Raw genomic sequence first — 17,858 nt, 5'->3', positions numbered from 1 at the left:
ATTAAAGTCTTTGCAGATCTAATGCAAATGTAGGAACAGTAAATGTTACACATTTTTAGTATCCTGTTGTGACCTAGAAAGACTCAGTACAAGGTTTTACATGTAAATAGTATTAACCTTAACTCTAACAAGACTCTCTCTCTCTCTCTCTCTCTCTATATATATATATATATATATATATATATATATATATATATATATATATATATATATATATATATATATATTCTGCTTTTCCAACAAAAAACAAACCAAAACAGTAGAAAATGCTTCTATAAACGGCTGTCATTACATAACACTCCGATTACAGAGAAGTTATGCAAACAAAGTGAAGTAGCTGTTCAATACAATGATTACCATCAATCAATAACTCTATTCCATTTGGGGGATTTGGGGAATTTGATCTCTTTTGCTGCAAGTTACACAGTTTAATAAAAAATAAAGATATTTTCCAAAGTTTTTGTGGATATAAAACATGACATGTAAACTAAAGACAAACAAAATACTTTTTCTTTAAACTGACTTAAAATGCCATTCCATCTAAGGAAAATAAAATATATTCTTTAAAATAAATTTATTATGTAGTATTACATTATTGTGTATTTCCCCAAAATAAAGGCTGTGTAATATTAAAGTACTTAGTTTTTCTGAATTGTACACCTTTGAAAAGCTTTCTAAAATGCTGCCTTTACAAGATGGCAGAATTAATGCTTGCTTCATTTTTCAAAAAAGAGAATGCAGCGGGACTCTTTCAGATTATAACGTTATAACTTAAAGAGGCTGTAGTAATGAGAGAAAAAACTGATTTGTTTGTTGTTTTCCTTATATGGACATGGTTTCCTGCACGTGTTAAGTGTTGAATGAGTCACTTTGTCCAGAAGAAGACACATGGTACCCACTTCTGGAGCCTGTAACACACAAATACACACACATATTTAAATATCCACATGTTTATAAAATCTTAAGCATATTCTCATTTTTTTATACTCTCCATTGCAAAAAACAGAAAAAAGTTAATGACAGAGAAGGCGATGATTTGATGTCAGTTTTTTGCCATTTGGTGCTTTAAGTAAAATAATCCCAACTATTAAGAATATTGTAGGGAAACCCAGATTTGTTAAGATAAAAATAAAAAATTTTCCAAGCCGCTCATATTAAAGCAAATTGATTTTATTATACTTGCTGCACAAAAAGTGACAAAAAAAGATCAAAATCTCTTGCTAATCGGTCAAGAGGTGGATTGTTTCTCTGAAGTTCTCTTAAAAGACATACTTTTAATGAAGTAACATACCTCTGTTTATTTTTATTCTCCGGAACAAGTTGCTCAGTCCACTAGATGATGTTCCAGCACTGGTGCTCTGAAAGCAGAATCAAATTCTCAGTAAGAATTTGTAAAAGAGACCGAATGGAACAATACAAATGAGAACAAAACCTTTAACAGAGAAACTTTTCTTACCTGTGTTCTACCCTGTGACGTCAGTGATCGTATGTTCATTGCCGACCACACCTGAAAGGTTAATTCTCAAAGGTTAGCACACTGCTGCTAATACGTCATGACATGTGAGAGTCCTCCATTGTCAGCTTCTTTTTAAGTGACAGACTCACCTTTTTGTCCAACAGTGTTCCGAACACCAGAATAAAGAAACCCTTTAGAAACACAAAGGAATAATTTTATAGTTTCATCTTTTCAGTCCATCATTTTGCAGCATCAAACACTCAAACACCAGAACATAGAGCAACAGATTAGTGGGCATAAAAGTAAAATTCCTACCTGCAATGAATTGAAGAAAGCAAAGGCAACATGGATTCCAAAGTTTTTGGGGTCAACCATGGTTCCGATTCCCAAACCCCAAGTCAGTCCGAAAAACGGCGTGAGCACAGCCAAACTCCTGGCAATCACATACAGAACGTGCTTCTCTCCTGTTTGGGATGCGTTTCCTCCAACTCTTCTTCTCAATATTTTGTACAGCACCACAATTAAGATGATAAAGTTTATCCCCACTATCATAAGCGCAGGGATCACGAAGGCCAGCAGAGCTTTGGACTCGTACCAGTTGAGCCAACAGACGACATTTTCTCTGATGTACTGATTTGAGGGAGCAGTTGAAGCTATAGTTATAGTTGCAATGATCAGCGGCGCTCCATATCCCAAAGAGAATCCAATGATCAGCATGGCTAGCTTAGATAGCCCTCCATCAAAGACACTGAGAGTCCGGTAGAGCAACAGCAGAGCTGACGCTAACATCCAGAAGAACAGAGCCAGGTAGAAAAAGTGGATGAAGAAGGTTGCGGCTGTGCAGGCCGGAGGGTTCTTCTGGTCTGCATCTGAAATGGCCGCTCCAATAATGAACCAAATGTTTGCAATCAGTAGGGACAGAGCGATGTTGACGATGGAGACGTGACGCAAGTACGACGTTGCGTTCTTGTTGATTTTTCTCCATATGACTGCTTCAATGATGAGACAAATGACCAGGCAGGCCATAGAAATTCCAACTCCAATGTAGGTGATGAAGTCCAGAATAAGGCTTCTGGGGCTGTCGGGTGACATAAGGATGGAGAAGGAGGTGGTGTGGTTGCAGTTGCAGCTGACCGTCTCATTTTCAAAGTAAACTAACGAGCAGCCATCATCGCTCCATCCTCCAAGACCGTCATAGAGATTGAAATCCCAAAAGACACATTTAGGGTTTCCTATGGTGAAATTTGTGTAATTTATGACATCAAATGTCAATGAAATATTTGAGATTTCAACTTCAGGACTAACGAGGGCAACCCTTCCATGGACGCGGCTGGAGGAGGTGTTGAGCTCATCTCTTCCAGGAAGCACATTGTACATTGAAGCAAAAATGATTATGGTGATGAATTTTTCTTCTCCACCAACCTGTGGTATTTCTATTTCCACTGAGGAGTTATATACACTGTTGAAAGGGTCTGTGAGCCTGGTTTTGTTCAGGATAATGAAATCTGTGTTGATGTCCAGTGAATCATTGCCAATAAATTTTGGTAAGTTTTCAAAAACATTCAAGAAAGAGGCGCTGGAACTGTTTCTCAATAGTTCATCTTCTGTTGTATTTCTGGTGTCGTTGTAATTTAGAAAACCCCAAGACCCCCTCGCATCGTCAATCGTGAGAAGGCCGGCACTTTCTAGGAAGTTCTACGGAAAAAAATAAAAAAGCAACACAAACAGCATGTATTAATATTTTATCACAGCCTGTGAATTGTGAGTACGCATGTTATGTGCTTTGGGCACATTCTAGCTATGTTTGCCTATTTATTGTTTATAGACTTTGGTTAGATGATATTCTCTGCCCTTTTAACATTTTTTGAGGTTTTGCTAATTCTATATGTTTTGTAATTAATATCTGGTTGTTTAAAGCTGTGGCGCTGCTGTCGCCCCCCTATAAACAGGCTGACCTTAGGGAGTGTGTAGACACCCGCCTTTCATCTCTCTCTCTTCCGCTCTCTCCACCACTGCCAGGATGCGTCCCACCTGACATGCAGCCTGACATGTGGCAGCTTCTCTTAGGCTTTGTTTGCTCTTTCATTGTGATTTTGGTCTAGTGGGACTGGTTGTCCTGGTTTCAATGACGAATATTTGAACCCTTATTTATGAGTCTGTGTCCTCAAACAAGCTGTGTCCTTTTTGGACGTAGCATATTTATGGGGGCTCATTTAAACAAAGTCTGCCTTTCACAACTCGTCGTGTCCCGTTGGTTTTATTGCAGTAATTATGGTTTTTGTGGGAATTATGTTTTTTTTTTTTTTTTTCTGAGCACTTTGGCACAGTTTGAGTGAGTTTGGAGGTTTAATTAGGACATTTGAATGATGTGTTCTTGTAGCTCGGTTTGTGTGTTGGCTTTGTTAATAAATTGTGTCTTGACTCTATGCTGTGCTGTGTTGCGGGCGTATGAACTCATACCTGAAGCACATCACCTCTTTGGATGTAATGATGTTTAAATGTACACATGTACCTACCCTCGTGGAATTTCTCTCTAGATTGATTTGTAAAGATGTGGATGTGTTGGCGACATTTTCAAAGATCTTAATCATGGCAATGAGGGTCGCCGGAGACTCAATGATATCATTATTATTCTGTACAGTCGCATTTTTGAGATCCTCCAAGAATACTGGAATAGTCAACTCATTCAAGTTCTGTCAGAAGAAAGAAAAGAGATTTTCTTGTTAATTATGATCACATTGCTCTATCCAGTTGTTTATGTATAATGTCTCTGGAATGAATGTACTATACCTGTTATTATTTGACAAAACTGAAAACAGAATCTGCATTCTTTTAGCACTTATTTATGTTTATAATAAGTTATTATTCATTATAGCATGGCTCAGCTTCAGACCCTCTTAAGCTGTCCTTGACTAGGTGTCAAGTGATGTGTTGTGACTGACGACAGCACATAGACATGCTTCCTATGTGACTTTTTTTTTAAAAATAGCTTACATTTTTAAAAAATCTAGTAGGTTCAAAATAAAGCAACACAAGTGTCTGTATTGAAAAGCTCAGAAAATGCTAAAAAAAAAAATAGATCACCTGTGATCGACCAAGCAGCTCCACAATCACTTGTAGGACACAGTAGTCTTGTTCATCTCCATATTTACCATCTGGCTGACAAACTGCTGTTTTTTCTCCTTCATAGTTAGGGTCACATTTTCCAACACCAATATCCCCAATCACTGCATTTCCATATATGTCACTTGTGCAGTCAAACTCCACTGGAGAAAAAGAAAACATGTTTAAGGTCATAATTTATGAGTGCTAGTAAACAACTAGATATTTTTTTAAAAACTGCAGGGAAATACTCTTGTTCATTTCATACTCACGCTTTGTGGTTAGTACCAGTGTGATTTCTTTTGCACTGTCCCTTTCTTTCAATTTACATTTGAACGTCAACACATCACCATCAGCACATGACGGAGACGGTGTGTAGATGTAGGACGTTACACCTAAATCTATCAGTAAATAAAAAATGATAAATTCCCAAATTATTATTTTTTTGTATTGCGAAGAGTGTCAGAAATATTTAGGTCATGTCTTTGTGTCACATTTACCTTCACCACTTGGACTGATCAATGTAGCTGTCAATTCATCTACTCTGCAGGTCAGTTCCTTTGACCCAGAACACTTCACCGTGTCTTTGATTGGACTCACAGTGATCAGAGGGAGTGTTTTGGAAGTCAGCTGCCCCGACTGTCTGAAAGTTGAACCGGCTCCCCAGGTTATCGTACATTCATACTTCCCTGGGTAAAAAAATAAAAAGCTAGTGAAGAAATAGCTTGATAATGCATGTTATACCAAAAGATTTGACGGTGCAAATAACTTTCAGGGTTTAGTTGTTGTGTTAACAATTCATAATAACTGGTTGAATTTATATATTTTAAGATGCTGCACAAGGTTAAAAATTCACTTTATAAATAAAAAGGAAAACATACAGTTTTTTTTCCCTATAGAAAATCTATTAGAAAACTTTTTTTTTTTGCAATACAGTGAATTTCATTTTAATTAGATCTTTAGGAACAGCCTGATCAATAGCACATCTATTCCTGAGTTTCAGTGCCATAATGTGGCAACATTAAAGTCAGTCAAACAAAACTCCCAAACAGCGATAACAAGAAACAGAAAAGGTGAAATATTCACAGGACAGTTGGGATGTGTTTCACTCTGAAGTAGAAAATATTTAATTTATCCATTTGACTAAGTTAGGCAAAATAGAAAAACCAGAAAAAAACAATTAAGGTTTACAAATGTAGTTTGGCTCCAACACTCTCCAACCATGTTTCCACCATATGTGAAGTAAAGAAATGCTAGATGTTACTAAATTCACAGCAAGTCAATGACCTGCTACACTGCAGCACAGCTGTAGGAGAGGAGCAGCCAATCCAAATGAGTTTCAATACATAACACCAATTCATAACAGATAGTCTCACATGGCACTGCACAGAAAAAAATGTACAAGCTGAATTTTCAGAAATATTAAAAACGCAATGAAAATCTTTCTTTAAAAAAGACTGAATATGGCAGTAAAATAATAGCTGATGGTAAAGTAACAGCAGTTACTTTAGAAACATTATCTGGTTTATTATTATTCATTTTTTTACATGCATTTCATGTTTTTGTGTTTAATAAAGTGTCGAGAAAAGCCGAGATCATCCCACTTCCCCATGCTGGAGATTTTAGTTTAATAGTAACAATAAATAAAGTTATCTTTAAAACTGATTACACAGGTGACATCAGGACCCAACTGTAGAGTCAGATGGTAATACAATTAATCTGGTTGTTATTGTCCTGCAAACTTTGTTTTAATTCTACTTTTTTCTATTTAATCATAAAAAATCACAGTCAGGCAGAAAGAGAGAGTGAAACAGGAAGAGCAGGTTTCCTGAAGAAAGAGGAGGTAAATTTCCAGCCTGCATGTGTATAAAAATAGTTCAGAATATTCCTTATTTCAAATCATTAAAGGTTTAAAGAATAAAATCTAAACATTTTGAGTAATTGGATAAAACCCAGAGTAAAATACTTAAATGAATAATAATAACTTATGATTAAACCAATAATTAATATTGGTTTAACCAATGGTTGATATTGGTTTGATTATAGGAATATTTACACTTACTTTTACACTTGTGGAAGTACTTACAGGTGAGACAAGTAACTGTAACTTGGTATCAAATAATTAGAATAATGGATTATTCTTGGTTTCTTTTCAGAAATGTCTGTAATAACTCACATTATGATTATAATAAGAGTAACTAATAAGTAATGGTTATTATAAAATTATAAGTGAATGCTAAATCAGAGAAACTAAAAGGTTATAAATGTGATTTTGACATTGTACTTGAAATGGTGTAAAATGTGTAACTGTAATTAAATGTCACTGATGTTGTGTTGGAGGTAGATGGTAGGTGAAAGGTCAGGGGAAAAGAGGAACTGATGGGAGAGCAGAGGTGACCAAGGCCTTATTGTTGAACTTAAACCTTCCTAAGAAAATGTTGGGCAGGCAACAGACGTAGGACTGTTGAGCAAACCAGGGTCATTAGAACAGACATCATGTCTCCAAGATGGTGATGGATATGAGATCATCTGTCCAAGTAGTCAGTCAATGAGACAGGCATAGCAACAAAGCTAGCCAATGCAAACGCACCAAAAGGGTGGATACATCCTTTGTAAGGTGGGTGCAAAAGAGGAATCTAGGGTTGGATCCTTCAGGCAGCTTCAAGCCAAGACCAAGATGGACAAAGAACTCTGCAGCTGAAGAAGAGCCGGAGCCACAGAGCCGAAGACTGTTCTGCACATGGGAACCAATCCGTTAGCCCTGCAACATGTGGCTTCAAATTGCACTTCTCTCATCAGCTGGGTTCGGACCCCAAAGAGCAAGGCAAAGATGAAGATAAAGCCAAAAATCAAAGGCAAAGATGAAGAACTGGTGCGTTCCTTCCCTGAGACCAGTTCGTCTACATCTCAGTGGACCAGAAAGATCGTGACACGAGGAGAAGGGAGCTACAGAGCTGCAAGACAAGAAGCTGAGGACCGCTACGCACAAGAGGAAACCATCCTGAGGCCCGAGACCTGCCGCTCTAAGTCAGTACTCTTCCTGCCAGCACCCGAGTCCTGTGTGACCTCAGCATCAAAGCAGAGATGGAAGCTCATCAGACCTGTAGGGACGTCTGCCCTCATCTATCAGCGCTGTGAGCCTCTTGCTGCTGCAACACCTTCTTCATCATCAGGCCAGTTCTGGGGTTCAAGATGCCAAACTCTGTCCGTCTCTTTCAAAGTTTCCCTTTTTTAATTCTCAGTGTCAGGTTTAGGGAAAGATAGCCTAGATGATTGATTTTACTTGTTTGATTATTTCTGCTACTGAATTAAGCTGTACTGACCCTTGCAATATTACCTTACTAATAAAATAATTAGCATTAAGAAAATCTAAAAGATGTTGTGGATGTTGTGTTAATGAGTCACCTTAAAGTTCTTTGATGGTTGTAAAATAGCTATGAAGTTTGATTCTGGGAGGAAAAAGTGGAAAATGTTTTATAGGTTGCTTTTGGCCCAAAACTGAAACAACACCCTTGGGACTCGCCCGAGTCACTAAAACCAACCTGGTTCAGTAACAAGTGCAAGTTGTAATAAAGAGAAAGAGTGAATGTTAACAGGTGTGCTCTGTGAAACTAGTTAGCTGCAGGCTGTTCAGTCTGGCTAATTCACAGGGTGAAGAAGGGTGGGACATCTGGATGGAGGTCGTCAGAAACCAGGCTAGTCTTTCTCGACGCCAGCTTAATCAGAGTTTACTTCAGTTCTGGATAGGGTAAATCCCGGCAGATTTAGGAAACTCAATTCACCCATTAGACGGAGAGCTGGTAGCACATCTCCCTCCTCTCAGAAGGGGAAGTAGAGAGAGAGAGAAGGGGGGGGGGGTGTTGCGCAACAACAAAAGTTTTCCCTTATTTTCTGACCTCTTTTAAATCAAGTCATACCACACATCACTCAGGATCCATTGTTATCTATGCTTATTGAATAACACAATATAAACAATATTTGCTGTTTCTTGCTGTGTAAGATACACTATTTTCCCTTTTCTCCTTGAGTTCTTGTATTTATGGGTAAAGTGTAGAAGGAGATGGGGGAAAAATGCAGTTTAACAAATATCCTCAACTAAACCATATTCTTTTTGAATACAGTGCAGAAGGACATTAGCAAAATGTCTTGACATTATTTCCAGTTTTTGATTTTTCTGTTAGCTACCAACTACTAGATTTCTTTCTTACCATCATCATATTTAGAAAATTTAGGGATTAGGATTGAATATTGATCAAAAGTAGATTGTTTGGGAAGGGCTCCTTCTTTTCGTGTCCACAATATTGAATATTTTCCAATGGTGAGGCCAGTTGAGGTGAGGTCAGATGGGTCACATGTCACTTTTATACTGTCCCCGACATAGAGTAGAGCTCCATCAACCGACAACTGCTTCGAACCTTCATAGAGATACGAACATCATTAATCAGTTATCCTTAAACATTTTCATATTAAATACACATTTTAAATATTCCCCAGCCTTGCTAAGGTCTACTTACTGACAATGCTGATGGGATATTTTGATGCCACTTCTGATAATATTTCATTTTTTGTTATCTGAACTTTGATCTCTGTTGGTGTTTCAGATGAAAAAACATTAAGCTCATAATTAGCAATTGTACTCCCAGCCCTGCAATGAAAGAAGAAAAAAAAATCTTAATTTAAATCACAAAGAGAAATATTTAATTCTACTGAGAATATATTATTTATTATCTGCAAAGTTGTTGCAGATAAACATTTACATAAATGGTACAGGAAAACCCAGGGGGTCTTTTTATTTCTTAGGATTGCATCTTCTGATGAAGAAACGCAGACTCAGATAATCACACTAACACCATGTTTGAGTGGCTGCATGATTAGTTTTTCTGAAAAGCTATTTTGTTTTATTTCTCATATGCCAGGATTCACATCTTGCAAAATGTTGGTTTCATATTTCATAGCTCTATAGATGTTTTCTAGATTCTCTTTCCAGACAGCTAGATGTCAGTGAGTTAGTTTATTTTATCATCAACTTTTTTTAAATTGGGGAATATTATGTTGCTTTCTTTTGCCAACTTCATGCTGTCAGAAATGTTCTATTTAAGTTATTTCTTGATGTTTCTATAGACCTGGTTGTAAAATAAAGAAAATATGTTTGTAGTTTATTATTTCCTGAGTAAAAGAAGCTACTTTTTTAAAACTATATTTCTTTGATATTACAATTTGTTTGAAACACATTACCGAATAAGACAAAGAGGAGGGCACCACAAATTATTGCAATAATTTAAGTTCATATGCTGCTGAATTTCATCTCCCCTCATATTTACTCCTCCATCTGTCACTCTTCTTTAACATTATATGGTCTGACTTTAAGTAAAAATACATGAAATGCGTATTTGTCTATAGCTGAGTCCAATGGGTACTGATGGCACAAGCAGCTAGCAGCACTTGTGCCGCCATGAAAATGAAACTGAACTAAAGGATCCGATGGTGTAACCACAAAGTAAAAATAAAATAATAATGTTTCAGTAAACTTTTATTTATTGTAAATGCAAATTATTCTTCTGTTTGATGTTGATAGACAATTTAACAGAATTCACAGCAAAAATGAAAATAAAATTTCACTTACTTGAAAGACAGATTTTTGATTGTACAGTTTGTTTGTAAAATACTTGTACACTTGCTTAAAATCTGTTTGAGAGAATGGCAAAAGACAAGAAATAAATAATTTCAGTGCTTTCTTATGAGAGCAGAAAGACAGGCACATTAAGTAATGATGACTTACAGCGTTCTCAATGGTTTTGTAAACTTGATTGTTCTTGTCATTGAATGACTCTTCAAACGTCATGTCCATGGTAATGATGCCTGGTATATTTTTAGGTGATGGTGTAGGTTTCGGCGTTGTTGTGGTTGGTGGTGGTGCTGTGGTTGGCGGTGGTGTTGTGGTTGGCGGTGGTGTTGTGGTTGTGGTTGGCGGTGGTGTTGTGGTTGGTGGTGGTGCTGTGGTTGAAATCACCAGAAACAAATAAAAAGACCAGATTAAGGTTCTCAGATGTTTTAGATCTATACAACTAAACACATGAAGAGGAAAACTGAAAATGTTTTTCCCTACCAGGACATGGTGTGCTACCTGTGAAGCAAACACAAGCAAAAGTTTTGATTAATGTGCCTCTTTTTTAATTAATTACCTTAGTTGCTGATAATATCACCTTTTTAAAGTCACAGAACAACATGCTTACTTAGGTTTGGTTGACAATATTGGTTGATAGAAGAGAGTCTATCTCTGCATGTACACTGCTGACTGGTGATGTCATTGCATGAATTGCTGGTGTTGCACAGATCACATGGCCAAGCAAAACGGTCCTCACATTGACAGCGCAGTTGCACCGGTGGGTTTGGAGAGCAGACTTTAAAAGGTATTTGAAAAGATGAAAGTCATGCAATATTTTATTTCATTTTTATTTTTATTTTTTATTTATTTATTTATTTATTTATTTATTTATTTATTTATTTATTTTACCTGTAGTCAAGTCTATTGTTTTTACTTTCAAAAATGCTGGGAGAGTTACATAGCTGGTAAAGTTGTCCAATTTGCTTTTGAGTAGTGGAAGTGTATAGTTTTGCACAATGGAGGCTGGGATCCGGAAGACAAGGGTCACTTCAGTGTCTGGATTTGCAGAAATAAACAGGAAAATTCATTAGGAGGAATATAAAAAAGGCCATTATTTCAAGTAATCACTGGTCAACTTTACTATTCAGATTGTGATACAAAAGTGATGAAGGTGACTGGAGGTGCTTCACATTAAGGTTGACCGTAGTCTGTGTGAACACCTTCGTCCCCGAAGCGCAGAAGAAGAATGTTGACGTGACACAGCACAAGACTGTTTACAGAAGTAATAATGGAGCCGCCTGTGGATCCATTTTAAAGTTACTCATAAATGGCAGGATGGGACAGTAACAAGACTGAGGAAGCTAATAAAAAGAAAACACAACTAATGCAACATGGTCGCTTGGAGCCTTGACTGCAGCTTCTGTAGAGACGTCTGTTTTGGTTGTATAGTCAGAGCCAAGACTGGTGGATCACTGACTCAAACTTCTTTTATGATATCATACTTATAATTTTCAGCCATTGTTTACCTCCCCCAGTAGTGGGGGTTGAGGGGTTGCATATGGGTAATAAAAAATGGATGTAGCCTAAGAAATTATCTAACTTTCTGATAATACAGTAGTAACCAAAATTATCTAAATAGAAATAGAAGAGAACTAAACACAAACCCAAAGATCAAGGCGTCCCTACCAGGAGTTTGTCCAATCTGTGGTCATATTTTGAAAACTGTTAACACTTTTAGCAAAAGCAGTCTGATGTGGTGATCATTAACCCCTTTTCCAGATTTTCCTACAAAATAAAGTTAATGAAAACATTTTTAAAATGCTTAGATTTTCATAACTGGGATGCAAGAGCAAAAAAAAAATCCTAAAATGTGTCTCATTTTAGGATTTATCTGCTGGACACAGTGGCGCAAAAAGTGGGTATGCAGCATATGCAACGCAAAGGGACGCAGCACCAGAGGGGGCGTCAAAACCCCGTCTGGAGGGGGTGGCACGCCGATTATGTTTTCCCATACACTTCAGCGCCTTACGCTCCTTCACCTCGTGCACTTTACGAGGTAAATGTAGCGAGTTTTATCCTTCACGTAACGTCGTCTCGGTGGGGGAGGGGGGGGGGTGTTCTCCACGCTCCTTCAACCTTTCCTTCTGGGGAGAGGGGGATTGGGGAGGCGCCGATTTATGTTTTCGCATCCACCTGAATAATGTGTAGTTGCGCCACTGGCTGGACATCAGAATAAAAACATATTCCAAACATTAGACATATATAAAAACATCTACTTCTGCAACAAGCTTACAGCAAACCAGTAGTTGAATAACAGCTACATTAATGTATGTTGGACAAACTAGTCAAGAACAGTAACTTAGTTCATTCCAGCTGACCCAAAGGTTTGGCTTTGAAACTCTCTAAGTTACTCTTAGACACATAAAATTGGTCCTTTTGAGGCAGATATATAAAAGCAGAATGTAGGAAAATAAATATTTACTGGTCTAGAAAGAGGGAGAGTTTGTTAAAAGACGGTAGGGAACCAACAAGAGGAGCAGACAAAAGGAAAGCAGCTTGAACAGCAGCTAAACGATCTGGATGATGAAGAGGAAGAGAGGGTCAGATGAGAGGTTTAAGTACTTATAGCGGAAATTATATGACCAGCCACATGACTGTATGTCCTTCCTTGATGCTGACTGTGTGGACATCAAGGGCTCAGAAAGACCACATAAATGGTTTCACTAACAGCTTATAGCCTCCTTGAATGAATCACATTTCCACACTTCAAGTTTAAGAAGCGCTCAGGGACTTCATGTTCATTACTCCTGGAGGTAGTTCCTGGAACTACTTATCAATGATCAAATTGCTTCTGAAATTTGATCAATTTCAGAAGCAATTTGATCATTAATAGGGTGTCCTAAAACAAACACAGGCTGATGTATACAACAATTATCCATTTCTGTTCAGCTAACTGAACAAAAAGGCTTTTGTGCACTCATTTGTCATTCCACAAATGAGTGCACAAACTTAAACGGGTTTTGTCATACCTTGTAACGGGTTGGTTGTCGGGGCAACCGTGGTGGTTGTCGGGGCAACCGTGGTGGTTGTTGGGGCAACCGTGGTGGTTGTCGGGGCAACCGTGGTGGTTGTCGGGGCAACCGTGGTAGTTGTCGGGGCAGCTGTGGTTGGAATCAGAAATTTCAGCATACCTTGTTGTACATGACATACTACAAGATAACTTAAACTCTGAGCTCATTACTGTGATTATGGTGTCATGGTGATTGTGTGAACTCAACCTACCCTGGTTACTGGGAGGCCTTCAATAGCTGACACTCATTTCTCTCTAGAAATGACTGTCAAGGTTTTATCTGCAAAACCCTGACATCTAATTTAAGCGAATACTGAACTCTCATGTATGGCTACGGGATGTAAAACGTTCCTTTTCCATGGCATGACTTTACCAAAACTCTGGGTGAAAATGTGCAGGTTTTTACCTAAGAACTTCAACCTGTTTGCTAAAGCAAACTGTTGAACTACACCTCAGATCTCCATGGTCTACATACCTGTGGAGGGTGGAGGAGGTGGGCATGTAGTGGCATCTGTGGAGCGAGAGGGGCAATAAAACAAAATGTTGGAACTTCAGGTCTAGAAACTTAAATACATATTTGCAGTTGGACAAATAAGGTCTGTATGATCATGTACAGACGTCTAATGGATTAGTACTACTAACAACCTTTATCTAGAAAGCAACAAAACATGATTCTTACTTGAGACGGGCTGACAGAACTCATCATTGGGAGGAAGTCCATATAAACATGTACAAGTTTCATTGCTGCATGAGTTGCTGCTGTTACACGTGTCACATGGCCAAGCAAAGCCGCTTTCACACTGACACTGGAGCCCATTAGCAGAGTTTGGATCACAGGCTGTTTCAAAAACAGATATATATATATATATATATATTATTTTAATCTACTCTTATCTTATTTGTATCAAATCTGACACTCAACCTGCAGACTCTCTTACCTGTGGTGAAGTAGATCTCTTTCAGTCCCAGAGACTGAGAGATGGGGATTGGGAAGGTAAGACTTTGCAGACGACTTCTGACGTAGCTGAATATGCTTGACGGAACTCTAAAGGTTGGGATGAACACAACGATTCCCACATCGATGTCCACTAGATCTGCGGTGGTTAGGTGGAGGAAGGAGTAAGAAGAGTTCTTTTTTTCATGCACAGCACTTTATGTCAGCTGTAAATGTTATTTTTTCACAGAATTTTGCTGTGTCAGATTTACAAAAACAATTCATTTTAAAATGAAGCTTTGGTAATGTTTACAATAACATGCACTGTTAGAAAGTAAATGAATAATTTGACCTGTTGTGTGCTGAAGGTGTGCTGATGTATTAGGAGTTTATTCAAAGTTGAACGAAATCATATTATTGCTAAAGAAAAAATGCTGTCGTTGTTAACACTTTTCAGGTTGGAAGATGTAGATAACCAAACAACAAGAGAAAGATAAGTAGTACTAAAAAAGATTAGGAGTAAGAAAGCAAACACAGGAAAACTTTTTTTTTTTTTTTTTAAAGGAAGTTTTCCAGCTTCTGAAAATGACATTCATAGATCTGACTGTAATGATGATAATGCAGGTTATGAGAGGTTTGATGAACAAGACTTTCAGAACAGAAGGAAGCTTTATCGTTTATCTAACATCGGTGTCTCTTTCGAGTTGTGCATTACAGTAACTGATCTGTAATGTAATGACTGTTGATTTAAGGTATTGGTAATAAAAGTTGTATGAGGACACATCTGTGTCTTTATTGTATTTCTAAAATGTTAAATTCTTATCAATCATTTTCAAAGTATGGAAATGGATGAGGAAGCTACAATACCCACTATAAATAGAGCAGTTATGTAGTTTTGATGCACTTCCACTCCGCCCTGCTTGGCCATTTAACTTGCTTAACTCTTTTCAGGTGTTGGTTGTTGAATGAATGTGTGACCTCATCACTAACCTCTGACTTATTGTTAGGTGCTGAGACTTTGGACCCAGCATTATGTGGCCACCTTCATCGTTCCAGAGGATTGTTTGTCATTAATTAGATACTGCTCAGCTTTCTTATTTACTTCAGTAAGATTCTTTTCTGCTTTGCACATCATCCCATCCTACATTCTCCTTGCCCATCTATGTAGCAAAGAATTCTGGGAGGTTGAGTATTTGCTGAACCTGCTTTCTGAACAGTCAGCATATATTGTACCTCAACACAAGTCTACATGTTTTACATACCTGGAGTTGGTGATGGTGTTGGGCATGTGGAATTATCTGTGGACCAATCAGAGATTAAATTCTAAATGTGTGACTATAATCAAAGTGAAAATAAAACCTGATCAGTTTAAACAGAATCTTATTGACTCTGTGCAGGTTACTCCTTCAGCTGTCTTCCTTACTTGTGATTGGCTCACAGAACTCGTTGTTGGAAGGAAGTCCATATATGCAGGTACAGGATTGACTGCTGCATGAAATGTTACTGCTGCACACGTCACATGGCCAAGCAAAGCCGCTTTCACACACACACTGATATCCATAAGTGGAGTTTGGATCACAGACTGTTAAATATATTTAAAAAAGATAAAAAATTACAAATTTTCCAAAAAAAGCATGATATTTTAATTAATTTAGCTAAAAGTTTTACCTGAGGTCAGTGTTATGTCTAACACTGTGAAAGCCTGTTGTACATCAGGGAAGGTTTTATTTAGCAGATTCCTTCTGAATGTATCGAGTGTGTCGTCTTGTAAACTGTTCACTGGGATGTGCACTTCAAGAACCAGATCGGTTTCTAGTAAAGTGAACAGAAGATGTAAATTATCATACTGATCATTTACAATTTATAATTTCTACATCCTTAATGTATCTACAATCCTTGCAGACTTTCCAGACTGAACTCTTTGCATGCTTCCACCTTTCATTCTACAGTTTGGCTTGTATCATACCATAGGTTGGTAGAGGAGCTGTTGTTGGGACGGTTGTTGTTATGTCTGTGAACAAAAGGAACTTTGATTAATTCTTGTGTGTAAAATAAATTAGGGCCATCAGAAATGTAACTTAAAATATCTAAAGCTGCTTTACATAACTTTGATAAAAATATACTTTTAACATATTTGTTAAGACTGTCACTATGTTGTGACAGTTGGTATAACTTTCTTATAAAAGATCTATCTTTTATAAGAAAGTTATATCTTTCTTATAACTTACCTATTATAAGAAAAGTAAGTTGTGAAAAAAGGCCTCTTCTGCCTTCTCTAAAGAAATACACTGCTTGGTCAGAAACATCCAATCAGAGTCAGGAGGTCTCTGATTGATTAACACCATCAATCAAGCTCATGTACACGCTATTCACACCCTTCTAATTTCTCTCTGCTACACTAAAGCTAGTTCCCCAAACATAGTCTGCCATCAATGCTCAGGCTTGTTAGCATGGCCACCACTGGTGGCAGATAAACGGTTTCCCTCTAATGGTAAGTTGCTTCTCTACCACTAGCGCATCGAGCAGCATGTACACGAACATGACTGACACCACTCAGAGCCTCCTCCTGGCTCTGATTGGTTGTTTCAGATTGTAGGATCTCTGCAAATGTCAACATTGGAATACTACATTCTATGCTTCCCTGTTATGCATCTCTTGGTCTCTGCAGCACAGAATTCTGGGAGATTCAGGGTTTGCTGAACCCATTTTCTGAAACAGGCAAGAACAAATATCAACTCAAGTCTAAGTGTCTTACATACCTGGAGTAAGTGTTGGGCAGATGGAGGTATCTGTGGACCAATGAGAGATTAAATCTCACCATCTTGAACTGGAATTTAGATCCTTTAAATAATTTGTTAGAAAAGAAGTTAAACAGAAAACTTACTGGTCTCTGCTTGGCAGAACTCATTGTTTGCAGGAAGTCCATTTATGCATGTGCACGTTTGACTGTAGACATCACTGCAGGAGATGTTACTGGTGCACATGTCACATGGTAAAGCAAAACCATCCTCACATCTGCACTGCAGTCCATCGGTGGAGTTTGGAGAGCAGACTGTTAAAGACACATCAAAGCAGGAAAGTCATTCACCTTTACTGTAGATCATTAGCTGTTATTATGCAGAGAAAGCAAAAGGGACCAGGTTGTCTTACCTGTGGTCAAGTCTATTTTTAAAACGTTTAACTGAGTGAGAGGAATAGGGTAGCTTTGATTCTGGAGAGCATTTCGGAATGATGCCAGTATGTTTGGTTGAATGATGGTATCAGGAATCCTCACATCAATGACCACTTCAATGTAAACAGGTTCTGTTGAGGTGAAGAGACTCAGTCATACCTTTAATGATAATGTAGATCACTGAGAAAACTGTTAATACTGTAAACTCAGCTCCAGTGTTGGCCTGTATTTGTGCAGAGGTGGATCATCAGGGCTTGCAAGCCCGTCTCTGCAGGCCTTTATACCATCACAATCCCTCACATATATCATCAAACTAAGAGTTTTGCAAATGAACCACTTTGTGTTTAGAGTAACAGAGAGGGAGTTGTCTGGGTAAGGCAGTGTGGGGACGTCAAGTCACAGCAGGGAAACGTTCAGGCTGTAATTTGGAGGTTAGCAGTTTTACTAACTGGATTTCCTATTTAAAAACAATAGGAAATTGTTTTTAAATAGGAACAATTTCCTATTGTTAGTTATTAG

At 37.8% G+C, this 17,858-nt stretch overlaps 1 protein-coding gene across 1 annotated transcript in view; it reads right to left on the bottom strand.

The window, feature by feature from the left end:
• Positions 1-506: 506 nt before the first annotated feature.
• Positions 507-17,858, bottom strand: part of LOC106939338 (uncharacterized threonine-rich GPI-anchored glycoprotein PJ4664.02-like) — a 31,699-nt gene continuing 14,347 nt past the window's right edge. Inside the window, exons 17-43 of the mRNA XM_015021712.1 lie at positions 17,318-17,470; positions 17,052-17,219; positions 16,927-16,956; positions 16,134-16,178; positions 15,836-15,979; positions 15,591-15,749; positions 15,430-15,465; positions 14,172-14,327; positions 13,913-14,071; positions 13,709-13,744; positions 13,193-13,324; positions 11,073-11,219; positions 10,792-10,959; positions 10,665-10,682; positions 10,338-10,552; positions 10,182-10,243; positions 9,073-9,203; positions 8,767-8,973; positions 5,059-5,247; positions 4,831-4,959; positions 4,541-4,722; positions 3,973-4,149; positions 1,772-3,151; positions 1,606-1,647; positions 1,457-1,507; positions 1,292-1,358; positions 507-908 (exon numbers count right to left, since the gene is read on the bottom strand). Coding sequence (XP_014877198.1) covers positions 850-908; positions 1,292-1,358; positions 1,457-1,507; positions 1,606-1,647; positions 1,772-3,151; positions 3,973-4,149; positions 4,541-4,722; positions 4,831-4,959; positions 5,059-5,247; positions 8,767-8,973; positions 9,073-9,203; positions 10,182-10,243; positions 10,338-10,552; positions 10,665-10,682; positions 10,792-10,959; positions 11,073-11,219; positions 13,193-13,324; positions 13,709-13,744; positions 13,913-14,071; positions 14,172-14,327; positions 15,430-15,465; positions 15,591-15,749; positions 15,836-15,979; positions 16,134-16,178; positions 16,927-16,956; positions 17,052-17,219; positions 17,318-17,470 — 4,442 coding nt within the window. The 3' untranslated portion in view covers positions 507-849. The remainder of the gene's footprint in view (positions 909-1,291; positions 1,359-1,456; positions 1,508-1,605; positions 1,648-1,771; positions 3,152-3,972; positions 4,150-4,540; positions 4,723-4,830; positions 4,960-5,058; positions 5,248-8,766; positions 8,974-9,072; positions 9,204-10,181; positions 10,244-10,337; positions 10,553-10,664; positions 10,683-10,791; positions 10,960-11,072; positions 11,220-13,192; positions 13,325-13,708; positions 13,745-13,912; positions 14,072-14,171; positions 14,328-15,429; positions 15,466-15,590; positions 15,750-15,835; positions 15,980-16,133; positions 16,179-16,926; positions 16,957-17,051; positions 17,220-17,317; positions 17,471-17,858) is intronic.

Source organism: Poecilia latipinna, unplaced genomic scaffold, assembly GCF_001443285.1.
Source record: "Poecilia latipinna isolate Pla-1442-1.1 unplaced genomic scaffold, P_latipinna-1.0 Scaffold2834, whole genome shotgun sequence".
Classification (NCBI taxonomy): domain Eukaryota; kingdom Metazoa; phylum Chordata; class Actinopteri; order Cyprinodontiformes; family Poeciliidae; genus Poecilia; species Poecilia latipinna.
Note: the sequence above shows the minus strand (reverse complement) of the source record. Positions and strands in the feature narration are given on the sequence as shown.